At 45.2% G+C, this 18,774-nt stretch overlaps 1 protein-coding gene across 6 annotated transcripts in view; it reads left to right on the top strand.

Annotated features, from left to right (window-relative positions):
* Nucleotides 1–18,774, top strand: part of NCOA3 (nuclear receptor coactivator 3) — a 1,125,593-nt gene that overhangs the window by 861,339 nt on the left and 245,480 nt on the right. For all 6 annotated transcript variants that reach the window (XM_069651291.1, XM_069651290.1, XM_069651288.1 and 3 more), the window contains one exon: nt 14,224–14,350. In XM_069651291.1, coding sequence (XP_069507392.1) covers nt 14,224–14,350 — 127 coding nt within the window. The remainder of the gene's footprint in view (nt 1–14,223; nt 14,351–18,774) is intronic.

The following is an 18,774-nucleotide window of genomic DNA, read 5'->3' as shown; positions in this document are numbered from 1 at the left end:
GCTCCATTTTGGCTTCCCTGGCCGTAGGTGACGATCGTTACGGATGCATCCCTCACGGGATGGGGAGCTCATGCCAACGGGCTGACAGTCAGCGGTCGTTGGTCTCCGTCGGAGTCCAGACTCCATATCAATCTGTTGGAGCTGAGGGCCGTCAGGCTAGCCCTGAAGGCTTTTCTGCCGACTGTGCGAGGAAAGAGTGTCCTGATCCTGACGGACAACACAGTGGCCATGCACTACCTCAACAAAAGGGGGGGGGGCAGGGTCACTTCCTCTACGCAGGGAGGCGATGCAGCTCGAGTTCTGGGCCATCCAGCAGGAAGTTTCGATCTCGGCAGTTCATCTGGCCGGAGACGAAAACGTGACGGCGGACGCTCTGAGCAGGCAGAGCACGATCTCCCACGAGTGGGAGTTGGCTCAGGAGATTCTCCTGGAGATCTTCGCCCTTCGGGGGACCCCTCAAGTGGATCTCTTCGCCTCCAGTGTCAACCGGAAGTGCGAAAGGTATTGCTCGTGGGAATTTCCTCCAAAAGGAGCCTTAGGAGACGCGTTCGTGGTGGAGTGGTCATTCCCGCTGCTGTACACGTTTCCTCCAGTCCCCGTCATCCCGCAAGTGCTGCGGAGGTTACGGAAGTTCGGTTCCCGGATGATCCTCATTGCTCCGACGTGGGCTCGGAGGACGTGGTACCCGGACCTTCTCGACTTGTCCATCTGCCCTCCACGTCGTCTTCCCTACCGAGACGATCTGCTCTCACAGGAGGGGGGTCAGGTTCTCCATCCAGAGGTCAGATCCCTCAACCTTCACGCTTGGCTTCTGAAAGGTTGAGGTATAAGGATTGGGGCCTCCCTGAAGACGTGATGGAGGTGTTGCTTTCGGCCCGAAGGCCAGCAACAAAGTCTCTGTACCGTTGCTGTAAGTTCTGCGACTGGTGCAGAGTTCAGAATGTGGATCCTTTTGCATGTGACATCCCCATGGTTCTGTCCTTTTTACTTTCTTTGGCCCACAGGGGCTTGCAAGTGGGTACCATTAAAGGTTACCTGGCGGCGCTGTCCATCTTTAAGCGCACATCTGAAGAGTGTTCTTACTTTAAAATCCCTTTAATTTCACAGTTTCTGAAAGGGCTCACTAATGTGTTCCCTCCGTCACCTTTCCTGGTGCCCGTTTGGGATTTAAACCTTGTTCTTAAGTTTCTTATGGGTGCTCCGTTTGAGCTTTTACATTCTTGCCCTTTGAGGCTGTTAACTCTAAAAACTGTGTTTTTAGTTGCGGTTACTTCCGCTCGCTGAGTGAGTGAGTGAGTTACAGGCACTTTCAGTTAAGCCACCCTTCACTGTATTTCACAAGGACAGGGTTGTCCTAAGAGTTCGTCCTTCTTTTCTTCTGAAGGTACTGACGGAATTTCATTTGGCCCAGAAGGTTGTTCTTCCGGCATTCTATCCTCCTCCGCATCCTGGTAAGGAAGAGGAGAGGCTCCATAGGCTTGATCCTAGAAGAGCTTTAAGCTTTTATGTTTCACGCATGTCCCGGGTCAGAATGGACGATCAACTCTTTATTGGTTACGCTGGAAAGCGTTTGGGCAAGCTGTGACGAAACACTTTGTCTCGCTGGATTATTTTGGCCATCTCGGAGTGTTACCGCTTGGCGGGTAAGGACCCACCGGCTGGCTTGCGGGCCCATTCTACCAGGGGTGTGGCTGCATCTACTGCCCTGCAGAGGGGTGTTCCTATTCGCAACATCTGTGATGCAGCCACCTGGGTTTCAGTACATATATTTGTACGTCACTATTCCCTCGATTCCATCCGAGGACAGGATCTGGCCTTTGGCAAGGCGGTCCTTTGCTCTGCTATTTGATTGGCAATTCTAAATTTTGATTCTAAATTCTTTCCCTCCTCCTTGCTCTGGTACTGCTTTGGGAGTCTGTCATAGATATGGAATAAGTCGGAGGACCCATTCCCCTCGAAGAACAAGTTACTTTCTTACCTGGTAACGTTCTTTCGATGGGATGGTCCGACGACTTATTCCATATCGCTCCCTCCCGGCCTTCCCCCCCTGCAGAATTTCTTTTGCGATTGCAGCTTACGTTCCGCAAGGCTTTGTGTCTGACTGGCAGTTGACTAATGTCACACGTTCTGGGGGAAAAAAAACTACAACTGAGGCTACGGGCGTCGTGCGTCCTACTTATCACATCGGATGACGTGGGACGTCGGAGGAGGTCCTCGACGACGGCGCATCAACGTCATCGACGCAGGATGCAGACGCCGAAAAAAGTTTCCGAAGCAGCACAACTGTGGTGATTACATGTCATAGATATGAAATACGTCGTCGGACCATCCCATCGAAAGAACGTTACCAGGTAAGAAAGCAACTTGTTCTTCAATAGTACTTTTCCACAGAGAGGAGCTAGGGTCTCATGCGGCCATTTTACGTGTGCGCAACAGCACACCCCTGTTGATCTACTGTTAGCAAGGGGGTAACATGGGATTTCCATCCCTTCTACATTTTATATAGTGAGCCAGCAGACCCTACCTCATGTGGAGTGCTGGGGAGATGCAATGTATATCCTTGCTAATGTTGGGAAGGAGAGAGGGTCGTCCCACTCCCCTAGGCCATACCGAATAAGAAACACTAAGAGAGCACATCCAGGGAGCAGGGGGCTATGGGGTGCACATAGAGGGTGCACAATCACCATAGTGCATGCATTACAAGCTATATGGTAGATGTGGGTCCGAATGCCATCTTGACGAATGGCAGCCATCTTGGAACTTCGGCCAAAGTGTGGCGTACAGCATTTTGTGTGTTAGTATTAAATCCATTGCATGAGCGCAAACACCACCCCAGCCAGCTCTGTCTAAAAGATCCTCCATTGCTCTGAGCGTTGCAGGCCCTCACGCCCTGGGAAGAATGTGCCCTGCAAGGTCATGAGGGAGCCCACCGCCTCTTGGCATTACCATCGGACGGGCAGATAGCAAGTCCCTCCTGCCCTCAATGATCCCCCACTAGAAATATTGCTTTGCAATGCTTTTAACCCGAGACCCCTGCATGTCACAAGACCATCCAAACCCAGACCACCAACCATAAAACTTTTAACATCCTTTGTTCGATCAACAAGTTCAGAAGGCAAGGCTATTGCGCCTTCACAACTGGGTCATGTGATTTGTGCAGGGTGGCAACACATTATAGCCAAAAACGAATGTGGAGGACCTTGGGAGTTGCTGATCTCTCTAAGAGCGAGTGAAGCATATGAGTTAGTGTGACCTCGGCACTCCCCACAAGTCCATCTTCATGTCTTCCAGGTGCGTGTTATGATAAAATAACATTGTGTCAGTAGCCAATTGTTGGGCCAACTTCACTTCAGAGGCGAGCCCAGCAGCGCCCACGTGGAAGGAGATGGACAGATGAAGACTGACCAATGGCCTGGCATCCCATAGGGGGCAGGCCCTACATGTTTAGGGCACCTCCAATCCGTATTGTAAAATGTTACTATATCATGTCATTAGTGATGTCTTTTGTGCTTATAATGTACTGCACGGCGCTACGGAACAAGTGTGTCTTGGGCCTTTTTCCGTAGAGGCTGTATTTTTTTTCTTCTGGTGAGTGCACGGGCATCCCTTCACTTACTTACCTGGTAACCTTTTTGTTACAATTGTAAGTTTACTTGAATGGCTGGTTGCATTGGGTTTACCGTTATGACTTGTAGTCTTTATTACTTCCAAGCTGTCAAATCGGCTGCAGTAATGCACAGGAGTGCCACCTTTCTGCTAGAAGGTACTGTGGGGATGAAGGCGGAACCTAAATTAAGCTGAAGAGGCACTCCAGTGTGACTGGAGAGCGTTACAACTCTTAGTTTAAGTCTGTACTACCCAAGGGATCTTGGTAGAATGGCAGAGCAGTCACGCTCATCTTCGGAGGAGGATGTGAGCTGGAGGTAAGTACACTGAACCCAGTAAATAAAATAGTCAAAAGAAACTCTTAAACACTGAAGTTCTATTAAAATATAGATTCATTTTATATACACAAGGCAGGTAAGTAAATACTCTTAGACTAACCAATACATAAAGGAATTATTCAGAATACTTTTTAAAGGTGACTGCTTCAATTGTCATTGCTTGCAGTTACAATTGTTACAGTGTGACTCTAATGACAGTTCTACCGTATTATTGGTACAACCGCGCACTCGCATAGATTTACAAACGAACGGTAATTGCATTCACAGACAAATGGTAATTGTATTAATTTAGCAAAGTCACAGCAGACCAAGTCTGTAGGAATGAAAAGTATGATAATTCACACTTGGGCAATATTATATTATACGTTCTAGTAACACTATTGTGACGTGTAGTGTATCCAAAATCCCTCATGCGCCGAGGTCCCTCAGATTGTTTTTTTCCACCCAGATAACTGGTCACCTTATAGCAGAGCTCTTACATAAGAGTTTATCTTAAACAGACTTGTCGGTTATTCCCAGTTAAGTCACTTCGACGGTAGGCAACAACTTTGATGAAGACTGTGGGGGGATTTGTCTATGGCAGTCGATTTTGGCGCCTAACATCCGGCGGCTGAAGCATCCACGTGGCCGGGCCCACTGGCCGGCCTTCACAGTAGGGAGAGTGGGGTCGGGGTGGCCATATTTTCGTTATGTCTCATCTCTTTTCCCCCTCTTTACCCTCTAGGTCTGGTCATCTTCGCTATAGAAAGGACTCCTTTTAGGTTCTGCCCTAAGTGTAGGGGTCAGATACCCGTGGAAGGACGAGCACAGGACGTGCAACTCCTGTCTCCCCTTATATCACGACAAGAAGCAGTGTGCGGCTTGTAAACTCCTTCGGCCTAAGACTCTTAAGGAGTGCTGTGTAAAGCGGTGGGCTGTGTATGGTATGTCGCGGTCGGAACCCTCTTCCCCCACCGCCACACCCGCCGAAAGTGACGGGGGCACCTCTGATGACCAAACATCCTTTGCAGATGTGATAGACCTTGCGGCGGACACTTCTAGGTCCACCACGCCTGTCCCCGACCCTTCAAGACATGACGCTAGTCTTGCTTCAGGGACAACACCCGGCGACAGGGGCGTACAAAGAACGCATTACATTATACACCCCCCCCCCCTACTCCCCCTACCTAGGTACGTTGAAAAAGGTGAAAGTGCCAGCAGGGCCATCGCAAATTTCGTCAGATTCCTCTGATAGTTCAGATCAACAGCCTTCCCTGCATCCGCAGCACTGTTTTGTGATTGGGCATTCCAAAACCAATAAGGGCGCTACGCCTAAATCAGGTTACACGTCGAAGCGCAGAATTTCAACACTCCGACGGTCCCAAAAGGCCCGGTAGGCCCAAAAACTACAACTAGGCCTCAAGGTGAAAAACTGGCCTCCAAGCCCTCCAACGCCGCGGTAGGCAGTAAATCTACCGATAGACTTTCAGACCCACTAACTCATGCCGATTCGGTGGTAATTGAACACAGTATTGCAAGAATTACTTCGGCGGTTGGGCTTATACCTATTCCGTTGAAAAACATGGGGCAGGCAGCGGACAAATCTATAGATACGGGATGGTGCCCCGATTCGTGGGAGACTTATGAGGACAGTTGAGAGCCTCTTTCCAACATCCTGAGTGACAAATTTTGGCGACAAAAGGCAGAAGACGTTTTTCCACCCATAGGCCCTTCAGGTTCCTCGAAGTGGACAAGGGAGAAATTTGAAGGGTCTATGGACCGTCTTGAAAAAATAATCAATTTTTCTGAACATCCTTCCCTGAAAAGATCTCGTGGCGAACCTAATCTTAAATCTGTTTCCCATTTCCAAGAAGATCAGCCCTCGGTCCCCGTCCATCATGAAGACATAGTTCAGATGGATACTTACCAGGACATTTACCGTGAAGATGAAGTACCTTCCTTCCTGCAGGGCTACAATGAGGACCAGGCGGATGCCATGGACAATGGGAAGAAACCCAGCAAGTGGGGACGGACCCATGGACGCTCCCCCAACAAGATCAGGACACTGATGTTCTGTGCCCGGATTCTCCTCCGTCCACCCTGGCTCGCCAGGCCTCGCCTGTAAGATGACCAAATGGCCTTCAATGCCATGTTAAGGAAGGCAGCTGATCACTTTCAAATCACTACTCAAGAGGCGGTACCTGAGCAGGACTTTGTAGAAGACGTTCTCTTTGAGAAACCCCCCCCCCCCTCAAGCCAGGCCATTCCCCTCCTTAATTCTGTTAAAAGAAGATTGGCCCCCTCCCTGGTGTCACCAGCTCAGACCCGGGCAGTGAACCCAAGAGTAGAAAAATGATTTCGGCCAGCTCCTTCGAACCCTCAATACATTAAAGGGCACGCCACCCCTGATTCCCTGGTAGTGACTACCACCCGGAAACGGGCAGGACAACCCCTTGCTACGGGGAAGGCGCCTCCGGATAGAGAATCCAAGAGGTTGTATGCCTTAGGTAAGCGGGTTACCTCGGCTGCCGCATATACCACGCCCATAGCGAATAGCACTACGCTTCTGGCGAGTTATGCTGACACTCAATGGAACCAGTACAGGAAGGTTTCCAGGAGGTCCCAGAACCCGTCAGGTCCAAGCTTCTCACCATTGTGGCTGAAGGCAGGCAAGCAAACTAGAATGTAATAAAAAAAAACACTCTGGACACGGCTGAAACAGCAGGCAGGTCTCTGGCTCAGGGCACTTTACTTAAGCGGCACGCTTGGCTTCATAACTCAGGATTTAAGCCTGAGACACAGGCTGCTCTCATCAACAAACCCATTGAAGAAACTAACCTCTATGGGAAGACGGTCGATGAGGCCCTAGAAACAACCAAAAAAAGACCATGACGCTCTTAAGCCTATGCAACAAATTACTCAAAAACCGTCCCCCCAAAGGGGAGGTAATGCCCATCGGTCCTTTCGAGGGCAGTCCCGTGCAAGTCAGAACAACTATAGCACGGGAAACCTTAATGCTAGACAGACATCAGGAAGCCATGCATACTACCCACCAAGGGGTCAGTAACGTGGCAAAGCCAGAGGTAGAGGCCCCAACCCTAGAGGAGCCGCAACCTCTGGTCAGAAATGACCATCAGATTCAGGTCCTCTCCCACATCACCCCGGTCGGGGGGCGCTTAACATCTTTCCTCACAGAATGGGAGGGGATAACTTCAGACCAGTGGGTCATAAAGACTGTCGATATTACGCTGTCGACTGGTTAAATTGCACCAGTCTGCTGGAAGGACCTTTGTGGATATCTCACTAATTTGCTTTAAGTGAATGTTCAAAATTTTCCAAGAATTCTTCAAAAATAATTTCAATTAGTTGTAACCAAAAAATCTTTTATTTAGAAATCTGCATTTGTCTGAGGCCTTTAGCAAGCATTATATTGTCCAATGCATTTCGGTCTGTACTAGACCTTCATCAGGGACTGTATTAAACGATGCTTCTAATCTTAGGCCCGTTTGTATTCAATTCCTTATTGGAGAATTATCCAACTCTGCTTCACTCAAACATGCTTGTTTATATTTTGTTATATGCCCGGCTGCTTCTACATCTGTTTACTACAGATTATCAAGAACAGAAGCAAGCTGCACAAAGGGCATATAACAAAATATAAACAAGTCCCTCAGGACTTTTCCTAACTATTTCTTTCAGAAAAAAAGTGTCTAGTTCACCATCTGGGTTTTGTTACCCCGACTTGCAGTATAGCATTTCTAGAATAAGTCTGCCTTGGGTTTTACTTTGAATAGCTGTGTGCCATTCTGAATAAGTGTACTGTGGGTTTACCTACCTTAGTCTGTTTTGTGCAATCCTAAAATAGCGTAAGGAATTATTGCTTACCTTTTAATCTGTGTTTCACAGATCTGAAAAGCAACTGTCATAGGTTATTACATTAGGTCTTACTCAACTGGTATAACTGAAGGTTATTCTAAATATAGTTGTGGGTTTATAATATTTCAAGAATTTTTGTTCCACTAGTCAGAACAGTATCCTGAAAACAGGGTTGGTTTACTAAGGGATTTCTTAACTGAGTGTCACTGCATGACTGACTGGGTCTACTACCCATGAATTACTGAAAGTAATCTGTTGGGGCGAATTCTGAGAAATTTGCTAATTCCTCTCTACCTTGGAGACCCACAGCACTTTTGCTGGACTATAGGACTTTTAACCTGGAGAGAATGAGACATTTTTCCCAATCTGATGTATTTTTCTGTGATTTAAACAGTTTCTTTTGGTTTTGGAATCTGACAAAATTTGCAGTGTGACACACAGCACCTTCAGTGCAGTGGGACAGGGAAGTCTCTTAGATTTCCCAAAGGTTTAAATACCTTCTCTTGGTGAAACTACTGTTTCCAAGAGCAATGAAGTGAAATTGACTTTACTTACAATTTGTAACTTTCTAGACCCAGCACACACTATCTTACCATAGGTTGCTGGAGGGCTTACTTGGAATCCCCTTTGTCTAGTTTCTCATGTAACATTTTTATGTTAACCTTTCTACAATTAATGACTGGTGGCAGTGGTTTACTTTTTACTACCATTGTGTGTTTTTACTGCAGGCTGTGTTCGCAGCTGCAGTAAGGTACCTTTGGGTGCCCATTTTGTCAAAATGGACTAGGTCTTCTTTTTTTCGCCATTTCTTGCTGGAAATGTCCTTCTTGAGATTTAATCTGCGTTTAATCATGTTTGGCCCCTTTGTTCGTTTTGTCTTTCGCGGGATTCATGAGTGAAGCCCTCCTCTGGCTCCAGTATGTCTGGCAGGGGCAGTAAGTGAGCGAGATGCTTGAAAAACTCCCTGTGCTTAATCACCTTGGTTACAGGAATGCACCCAAAGGGGATTGGCCAGCTGGCATTCTGGCAAGGACAGCCACCCTGCTGTGTGGTGATAGGTAGGCTGGAATGAATGGGAGAAACCTGCATAAAAGGCAAGGCTTTTTGGCTTGGAAGGCAGAGTCGACCACTGGACGCAGGAACCCGAAGAACTTGGAAAAGACGCTTCGACTAGAGAAGCCCTGCAAGGATGAATTCTCCCCTTGAGTTGGTGAAACCAATCAACTCCAAAGTGAACTTGTTTGGACATCCTCTCGGAGCTGGCTGTACTTCTGCTGCTGGAATCGAAGTGCCAGGGAGAGGAACACCAAATCAGAGTGAATAACTTTAAAGTGGGACCTGAGCTTGTGTAAGATTTTTTTTGGACTCCCAGTAAGCAGGACTGACCAAGCCTGAGCCACCTCAACGGAGTGCTGGACCCCAGATCCGAGGAAAGTCCAGAGTGGTATCTGAGATTCCACGGTGGTCCTATTTGCTGAGACGGGAGTAGCTGAAACCGCAAAGTGCCGCTGAATTGAAGTTTGTCCTTTTCAGCTGCTGACCGTCCCATTGCAGTGCAGGGGTGCCCAGAAGTCCTCCCTCTTGTCCCCGCGACTGAGGCCCAGGAACAAAAGGACCTGCAGAGCTGCACAGGAACAGAAGCCAGTTGGAGCCATTTCTTCTAACCAAAGGTACTGTAAAGTTTGAGAGGACCGAACTCTTGTTGTAGCCTTACTTTCTCAGTTGACTTGTCTTGATTTGCTTATGTAGAGTTGCTTGCATATTCTACCTCTCACAAGCCTCCCAGCTTGTGGCCCTACATTGATTCTACTTTTTCTACAAAGACTTCTAAAACATTGTGTAAGACTTTAATTTACCTGCAAGAAGTGCTTCAACTCACCAAGACTTTTGCACAATTGACATTGGCTGTCATGGCTCCCTAAATGACTCCTATCCTCTGCTTGTGTCTTACCTTAGCTCAGGAAAGGGTTAACTTATTTTGCATTGGGGGGGGGGGGGTCAGAAGTAATTACCTGCTTCAGAATATTTGTGTGATCTCTTGTCTTATTCAGAAACCTCTTTACTTTAACACTCATCTCAGTATTGCTCTAAATGTACCAGTTATATAGTAATGTCCACAGTGTCCTAGCTATTTAAGTCACCTGAGGGTGTAGGAAGTGTCTGTGTGCCATCCCAAATGGTCCTTGCTCATTTAGAAAAACTAAGATTGTGTATTTTGGAGTGCATTTGTGTTACTATTATATTGCCCCTTCTGAAGAAGGCCTATTCAAACTGACTGTTAAATTAATAATTGTTTAATCAAGAAACCTGGACCAGAAGTGTTTATTTGGATACTGGTCACTGTGAATCTGTGTAACTCCCCTACTGCTCACATTGAACCCTCTTGAGATAAACCTGGCTGCTCAGCCACACTACCACCCTGTGTAGTATAGACTTGCACCAAAGGTTGGGTTCCTATTACCAGGAGGTCAAGGTTGTTGTAGTGAAATCAAAGGTTACTGCACCAAATCTTGCCTAACATCTAAAAGTAACTTGTGTTTGTACATCCCCCGAATAGGTGTTTTCTATTCTAAATGTACATACTTGGGTCTGATTTACCTAGAATTACTGAAAGTTATTCTGACCAAGGTGCGTGCATTGGTCTTTCTACCTTAAGCATTGTTGTGTTTTTATACTGTTTTTTTGATTCTATGCCAAAGTACTTACCCCCTCAAGATTTACCTTGGCCTACTTGTATTTTTTAATACAAATTGGCGCTTAATACTTCTGCCTAATGGTGTTTATTTTGAACCATTTGTATGCGACAGGCCTTTGTACTTTCCTACAGCCATCTCTCCCTCTTAAGATGAGCTTTGCTGCTCTGTCTACGCTACCAAATACTCAGGTGGTACAGCCTTATACTAACGGTGTAGTCTTGTACTATCTGTAAGAAACCAGAGGCTTTTCTCCCAGGTAAACCTCTGGAAACACTTATTCAGGTGGCCAGTGGAGGGCTAGCACCCTCCAATTCCAACTTTATCGGTGGACGAGCGAGGGTAGATTACCTGGCTAAAGGAGCGCAGGGTTATGGTCAGGGGAATGCCCCAGGTGAGACGCAGTACTATGCCGAGGAAGGAGGAGAGGCAAATGATATCTCTGAGGCCTTTACAGGCTACAGTGCATCTGCCTCACCTCTCCTCATTAAATCTCTCCTACCGAGATCTACTCCCAGTCATTACCCTTCCCATTTTTATTCAAGTCCCTCTAATTATTCTTTTCCGAAACCTCAGTATACTACCTTCACACTACCATTCCCACAATCCCCCCTGTACAGGTCACGATAAAAACTTCAATAATTTTTGTTCACTTCACAACACCTACCAGTCTCACTCTTCTGAATATACCAAAACCCCTAGGACCAAGGCTATAATTGCATATAACACCTCTTTCCTGTCCTACCACGCAGAATACTCAAACTGCTTTGTCGTCCTTCTCGACTCAACCACTTTTACCTGACATGAACATCAAAGGACTAACCCTAGAGCTGTTTACCCATCATGCTCTCAACCCCAGCGTCGGCCTGAATCCCACACACCTGACAACCTTTTCATTTCCCCACAGGGATAAAAGGTGGAGGAAGAGAGCACAGAACGAGCACGGCAGACCACACGATGAGATAGCTATCCACACCCAGCAGTTTAAGAGGAGGAGAAAGGCGGCAAATATCGGGAGGCTGGTGAGAAGAGACACAACCTTGCCCTCTTCGATAAAACCATGCGAACCCTCCGCTGAGAGAATCGTAAGGCTGAGGACAATAGCTAAAGTGTGCTGCAGCAGATGTCAACGGTACATGGAGCATATCGACGCTGATAAGACTGAACGAGGGAGACTCCTGCTTCCGTGGTACCGGCCTTGACCCCCAGTTAAGAGGGACACCAAGCGGTTCATCACAGCTGGTGATTCGAGGGGCAAACCGATAAGAATTGGGCTGTGATTAAGCTTTTTTAATTTTGCCACTTTGCAACATTAATTAAAGAACTGTAATAGACCAGCTGCAAAAGGGAGCCTGCACCACATGCGTGCTGCTCCATGAAACCATGGTCAATCCCCATCTGAATGAAACTACAGATACCAGAAGGCCGTGGGAGAGCCGCCAAGATAGGTCAAAGTGGTCATACAGGAGGTCAAGCAAAATCCCCATACAGTTGAAAGCCTTTGACCTAAGAACTGTGTCAAAGCAAGTGAATTCCACAAACCATTAAAAAATAATGTAAATGTGAAGTTTGCAAGAGTGTACCCGGAAGAGGGATGCCCACTGGAACTGTTTAAAGACATTTAAAGGAAAACCATAGTGAACCCGGTGGAAAGAGGCTGAAAATAAGAGAAGGGTCAATGTCCTGAAGAAGGGGACACAGGGGTGCGACCCTGTCATCCAAGTAAAGAGAAGAACTCTGTGATTGAACTTTTATTTCGAGACTTTGGAATCTGACAGGCCCTCGAAAGGGTGACAACATAGCTATCTGAGGTTCTGACACTGGTAAAGAATGTTCTAGAGATTTGCACCCAGATGAGGGGGATCCCGGGTGAAAGTAATCACCTAAACCCACAAAAAGGAACTGTTTATTTGGTTTTGGGAACACGATTTGTGGAAGGTCAGCACCGGCTGAGGGGAACTAGGGGTGAAGCCATCACCCAAAGAATAAGTGAAAAAGAAATTTCTATTTGTTCATTTGAGTACGTCAGGTCCTCGAAGGCAAGAGACTTTCAAGAGAAATCAGACTTGGCCATTGACGGTCCTAAAAGCTGCAAGTGGAACTGCCGTCTCGTGCTGGAGAAGCTATAGTGTGCTGTGCTCCAAGATCCAGCCTTACCCCGTGCTCAAAACATGGGGAAGGGAGTGCCAGGCTACTCCATCCAGACATATTTGAGAACACTTCTGTCTTTTCTTCAGAACTATCTCACATCCTTTTTTGTATTGGCTGCTGGGTTCGGCAATAGGTTTCTTAGTATAGGCCTTTTTATTTGACACCACGGCACTAGGACTGCCTTATTTTCATTTGATGGTCGATGCTTGCTTCCATTAGATTTAGGTTCAGATTGGGCATTTTTCCAACCTGCCTACGGTTTAATAAACACCCTTGAACTGTGATCACTTGCATCTGTCTTTACTGTTGCCACCATGAGTTCCTTGTATATCTCAGTGGACAGTTTTGCCAAGCCCTTAAATGGACATTAGAAAAACTGGCCCTAACACTTTCCCTGAAATGCTTTGGAGCACTTCTAAAATAGTTTGAGTTCTTACTTGCCTTAAAATTGTTTTGTACCCTTCTGAAAAGTATCCTTGGTTAAACTAGCTATTCCTGTGCTTAGTAATAGTGTAAAGGTGTATATACCAATAGGTTATACTGACCTTGAATAGCTCCTACTCTTGTTAAACTGTAATACTTTCCCAGAACTGCTGTAGGGCACTTCTAAAATATTTTACTGTATTCATACCTGTCCTTGAGAAGCTTTAGGCCTCTAGGTAATATACAAGTTATATTACTGTATTAATAACAGTGACATTGGTTGGTAACTATCCATTCTTGATAGAAGAAAGCTACATAGGTTGCAAGAGACACTTGTAACCAGTGTTGGTGTAACTAAGTGACTCTGAAAGTGAATAACACTGTTATAGACAATAGCGTCTGCTACCCTTGATTTTCTGAAGGTAATCTAAAAGTAACTGTGATTTTACTCCCCAAGAATAGCATTATGCCATTCTAAATGTGTTAAAGCGTCGACTTACCTTGAACTACTGGTTGCTATTATTAATATGGTTATACTTTGGTTTGTATCCCATAAGTATTGAGTTGGTTTTTATAAATGTGTTTATATGGTATGTTATAGTACGTACTTCCCCCCCCAAGATTTATCTTGGCCTACTTGTATTTAAAGACGCCATTTTATTTTACAGTACATTGTGTTTCTATGGACCATATGTATGCTACAATGTCTTTGTACCAGGCTACAGCCCTCTGTTCCCTCCTAAGATGAGCCTGGGTGCTCTGTATACTCTACCAAATGTTCTCAGGTGGCTACAGCCTTATGCTATGGGCGGAGTTTTGTATTGCCTCATATGGTTTTATGAAGCCCTTAGTTGGACCTTAGAGGAACGGACTTAACACCAACTTGGGCTGGAGAGGAATTGCCCTTAGTAATGATGGCTCCAGTTCAAAGGTTAAGTATGGGGCAGATGTGTCCCCTCCCCCACCTCCCCCACCTTTATGGCGAGTTATATTTTTGGTGGATTCATTGTGAGGTGAGCTTTTTAGCAATATTGACAATGCTTTGTTTGCTACATCATAAAAAGATTGAAGTGCCACTGGTAATTCTTTTACTTTCCAAAAGTCTGTTATGATTTTTTGGAGCACCTGAATTACTGATTTAAACATTAATGTTGCAGGAGCCAATGACATTGGTATGGGCATGTCGTCCAATCCCTATGGACAACAGGGTCTCTCAAGACCAACTGGATCATGGTCAGATGCTATGCTGGCAATGGAGCAAGGACCTCGGGGGGCTCAAAACAGGTAAGGACAAACACGAAAAAAGGCGGTATACTGGTTTTAGAACATACAAATGCAGTCCTTTGCCTATTCCGATAATGTGGGAACATGAATATATTTATCTTTTAATGTATGAAAAATTACCTTCCGTGACATTTTCCATGTGACCAGAAACAAATTAAATGTTTTTGTTATGGTTTAATGGATACTTTTCAAGCCTCAACTTTGTATTTAAATAACCACCACAAATGTGTTCATGTGAAAATGTACTGTTTTATCGATTTCAAGCGAAAATGTGCAACTTATTCCTAGATCTTAATCTTTTCAGTTGTGGCTAGCTGCCCAGTGAAACACATTTAAAATGCTTATTGAAAATGTTAAAGGTTTGCGGAAACACTGCTAGTGTGAGCTACTGGGAAGCTAACATTGGTGTTCCTGCAAAGGTTTCTCTCAAGTCTAACCAAACTCTCACTTGGTAGAGTGAGCAGTATGTCTTTAAATCAAGCACCTAATCTGCTGAGTTAGAGTGCAGTTAACATACCCAAGTGTTTGTGAAGCATGGATTGGCCACACAGTTTAGTACATTTCTTTATTTAACAACACATGCATTAAACTAGAATATTACAAGTAACCATATCTATTTTTGTATTTATTTTAGGCAATTTGTTTTTTAAGAAACCTTTCAAACAGTAACAGAAATGTTAAGAATACTTTATGAAATCAATTAGAGATGGCAATTGTAATACTTCTAAATGCAAAGTTAATTAATAATTATAACAATAAATAGGTTTAATCAAAGAACGTTGATTTTCCTAACTTTAGCCACGTCCAAAACCCATCTGAGAGATTTTCTTTTTTCTACTTTCCCCGCATAGCATTCTATTGGGCACCTTTCTTATTTGATTTAAACCACGATCCTGTCTTTTTAAAGGTAGGTAAAGCCTTCTACTCTACTTCCCTTGCCTGTTTGCTCATTCTTATGGGGAAACTGTGAGCGAGAACTGCACATATCACCTTAAAGTGAAGCGCAGTTAGGAGACTTTGTATGCTTAACATTTTCAGTAATTACTTTATGGTTACTTTTACAATGTGCCTACGAAGAGCTGGTGATAGCTGTTCTTTTTCTATGGTTTTGTTTTTACTCATACACTTTGGCATTTACTGCAAGTGGCTACTAAGGTTGGCTAACACCCTAAGATCCTGTGCCAAAAGGGTTTTGCTTGCGCTTTGGCCATATTTCTCTTTTGCCTTCTTCCTGCCTTCTGAGGTCCGGAAAGCAATATGTGGAGCTTTGACCTTCCCGGGCTGCAAACTGCCAATAACCTGGGACCTCGAGCCAGAGTGATGTGCATAGTCTTCCGAAGAATGAATCTTGCTGATACTTTGGACGCCTGCTGGATCTCCAGTTTCAAGATTCAACTCATTGAAGTCCGCCGCTCCCCCGTGTGCTGGACAGAGATAGCGAGGCAAATCGATCAGACAACTGTTGTTCATCTAGTACATGGACATGGGTGCCAAAACCACATAGCCGCGAGAAGCAATGAAGAATCCTTTCTTGGGAGCCTCTCCTCTCGAGTTCTGCTGCAGGTTCCCATTCAGTGTCCTCCAGTGTCCTTTATTTCATCACCACGACCAAGAATCAAGAGTCCGGTCCTGTTCCCCTGCATCGTGAAGGGTGTCCATTTGCAATATTATCTTCACTGCTGAGATACTGTGTGGCTTGAGGTAATACTTGGTGTTAGGACAGTTTTTCTGAAGTCCAACAAAGGGCTTAGTAAAACTATACAACTGAGAGTACAAAACTACACTCTTGACATAAGGCTGTTACACCTGAGTATTTGGTAGCATAGACCGAGCAGCCAGGCTTATTTTAGGAGGGAGAGAGGACTGTAGGAAGGTACAAAGAGCCTGTAGCATACAAATGGTGCAAAAGAAACACTTGCACACGTAAGCATTATAAAAAATAAAGGTTTATTAGAATTACAAATAGGCCAAGGTAATTCTTGGTGGGTAAGTACTTGGTCATAGAATCGTAAACAAAATGTAAAAACACAACAATGCTTAAGGTACACAGACCAAAGCATGGACCTTGTTCAGAATAACTAACCGTATTTCTACCCAAGTCAGACCTAATCATAGACATTTAGAATAGAACACACCTACTCAGGGGGAGTAAAAGCACAAGTCACTTTTAGATTACTTAGAGTACTTCAAGGGCAGTAGACCCTGGCAGTGACACTCAGTTAAGGAATTGCATAGTAAAGCAACCCTGTTACCAGGATACTTTTTCTGAATAGTGGAACACAAATTCATGAAACATTAAGAACCAATAACTATCATTTTTGGATGGCACAAGGCAGACTAAGTTTAATACAACCCCCAATACACTTATTAAGAATTGCACACAGCTATTTAAGGTAAGTAAAACCCAAAGCAGATTTGCTAACCAGCAAGTCAGGGGAAGCAAGACCCAGTTGGTAAAGGTATACACTTCTATTCTGAAAAATTGTTGGGGGAAGCCAACAGCATTACTTTTGGGAAGTGGGGGTGTTGGGTGAGATTTTCATAGTAATGATAAATCTTCCTCACCTGTATCAAACCCAGAACATTTTGCTTTTAATGGATTATTTTTCCTTATACCTCTGAGTGGGAACCTTTTTCCATACTCTCAAAATCTTACTCTTTTCATGTGTCATTTTTTAAGATTCTCCATAATGTCTTTAAAAGCTATCCTCTTTGAAGTTTTGGCAATAAGTGCCTATTGTGTGGTTGCTCTAGGGGCTCCCCTTTTAACTTACTCTGGCTAACCTTGTAAGAACTACAGTTCCCAAGAGTAGAAAGGATCTTGTATCCCTTTTACATGTTATTAAGTGATACAAGCAACCTCTGCCCCACCTTATGTGTAGTGCTGGGTATCCCCTTTCTTATTTAAAATGTCATATTTTTGTTACAAGGGCGAACCTGCCTTTATTTGCTGGTGGCAGTTAACCTTTTAATTTGGTGCACCTTTACTGCAGGCTGTTTGCACAGTCTCGGTAAAGGCACCCATGGGTGCTCATTTTACCAAAATGGCCCCAGTCTTATTTTTTTTTTGTCCTTTCTTGTTCCTTTCCCTGACATCCAGGTCAGGAAATTCCTGTGTGTGATTTTTATATTCGGCGGGAGTCCCATGGACTCCCCACCTCTAGAGTCTGGGGAGGCAAGGAGTGAGGGAGGAGTCCAAAACTCTGAAGCCTTTTGTCTTCCAGCCTGAGTGCGAGAGTCCAGTTCAAACTGGGAAGCTGGCTGTCAGGAATGGATTGCCAACTCCCCAACCTCGAATGTTGCAAGGCAGTTTCATTGGCTGGGTTCCTGCATAAAAGTCCAAACCTGGAAGCTGAAGAGGCAGTCGACCACTGGAACCAAAACTGAAGAAGATGAAAAACGGAAGGCTGAAACGATTTTCGGCGACCGGAGAGCCTGCTATCTAACCAGAGCCTGCTGTAGCCCTTCCTTCCAAGCAACCAGGGCATCCCTAAAAGGATGACCACCCCCCCAACCCAGAATCTTCAGAATCTCATCTTCAGAAACTTCGTGGGCATCCTGCTGGATCTCCAGAGGCACAATTCCAGTCTGAAAAGTACCCCTCACCAGAGTGCTGAACTTTGCAAACGAGAATCCGACCAGTGATATTCTCCTCTTCTGTGCTCCTCAAAATGCGCCAAATCCAGAGCCATATCCAGTCGCGAATAAAACCTTGCTGAGATCCTTTGCTGTGATCCTTGCTGCAAAAGTCCTTCCAGTGTCCTATCTTCTTAATGAAGGAATGTAACTCAACGATCAGGTTTTTGACTGCAGATCCTGAAGTCGTCCTGCTGTAAAAACGTCTTCTGTGCTGAGGTACTGTGCTTGCTTAGGTATTTACTTACCTCCAGTCTCTTGCGATTCCTGTGTAGTTTTGGGGTGTTTCCTGTGATTGGGAGTCCTCTCGTCCAGTGCACCCAGGCCTCTGCTGGAATCCTCTTAGGGTGTCTTCTGTGAAGCCCCTGGACCCTCAACTAACTCTTAAGTAAAGTACTTACTTGTTCCAACAGTCTTCCTTAGGAACTCTCACATTTGCTACTTAAGAACCTATCCTAACCTATCTGTTCGACACTAGACCCTAGTGACCCCCCCCCCTGTCTGCCACTGAGAACACGCATGCTGCAAGAATAAGGGAACGGCTTCCAAGAAAAGACGATACATGTTTAAAAGTTACTTGTAAAAGTTGGTTGGTAACTAACTCTGAGGGTCTACAGTTAAAAAAGTTATTACTTAGCTTAGAAATGTTCTGTGCTGGGCAAGATTGTAAGCTGTACCCTTTGGGTGCACTACAACAACCCTGACCTCCTGGCAATAGGAGCCCAACCTTTGGTATAAGTCTGTACTACACAGGTTGGTAGGGTGTTGAGCAGCCAGGCTTATCTCAA

The sequence above is a fragment of the Ambystoma mexicanum genome, chromosome 3p, assembly GCF_040938575.1.
Source record: "Ambystoma mexicanum isolate Mex_15411 chromosome 3p, UKY_AmexF1_1, whole genome shotgun sequence".
Classification (NCBI taxonomy): domain Eukaryota; kingdom Metazoa; phylum Chordata; class Amphibia; order Caudata; family Ambystomatidae; genus Ambystoma; species Ambystoma mexicanum.
Note: the sequence above shows the minus strand (reverse complement) of the source record. Positions and strands in the feature narration are given on the sequence as shown.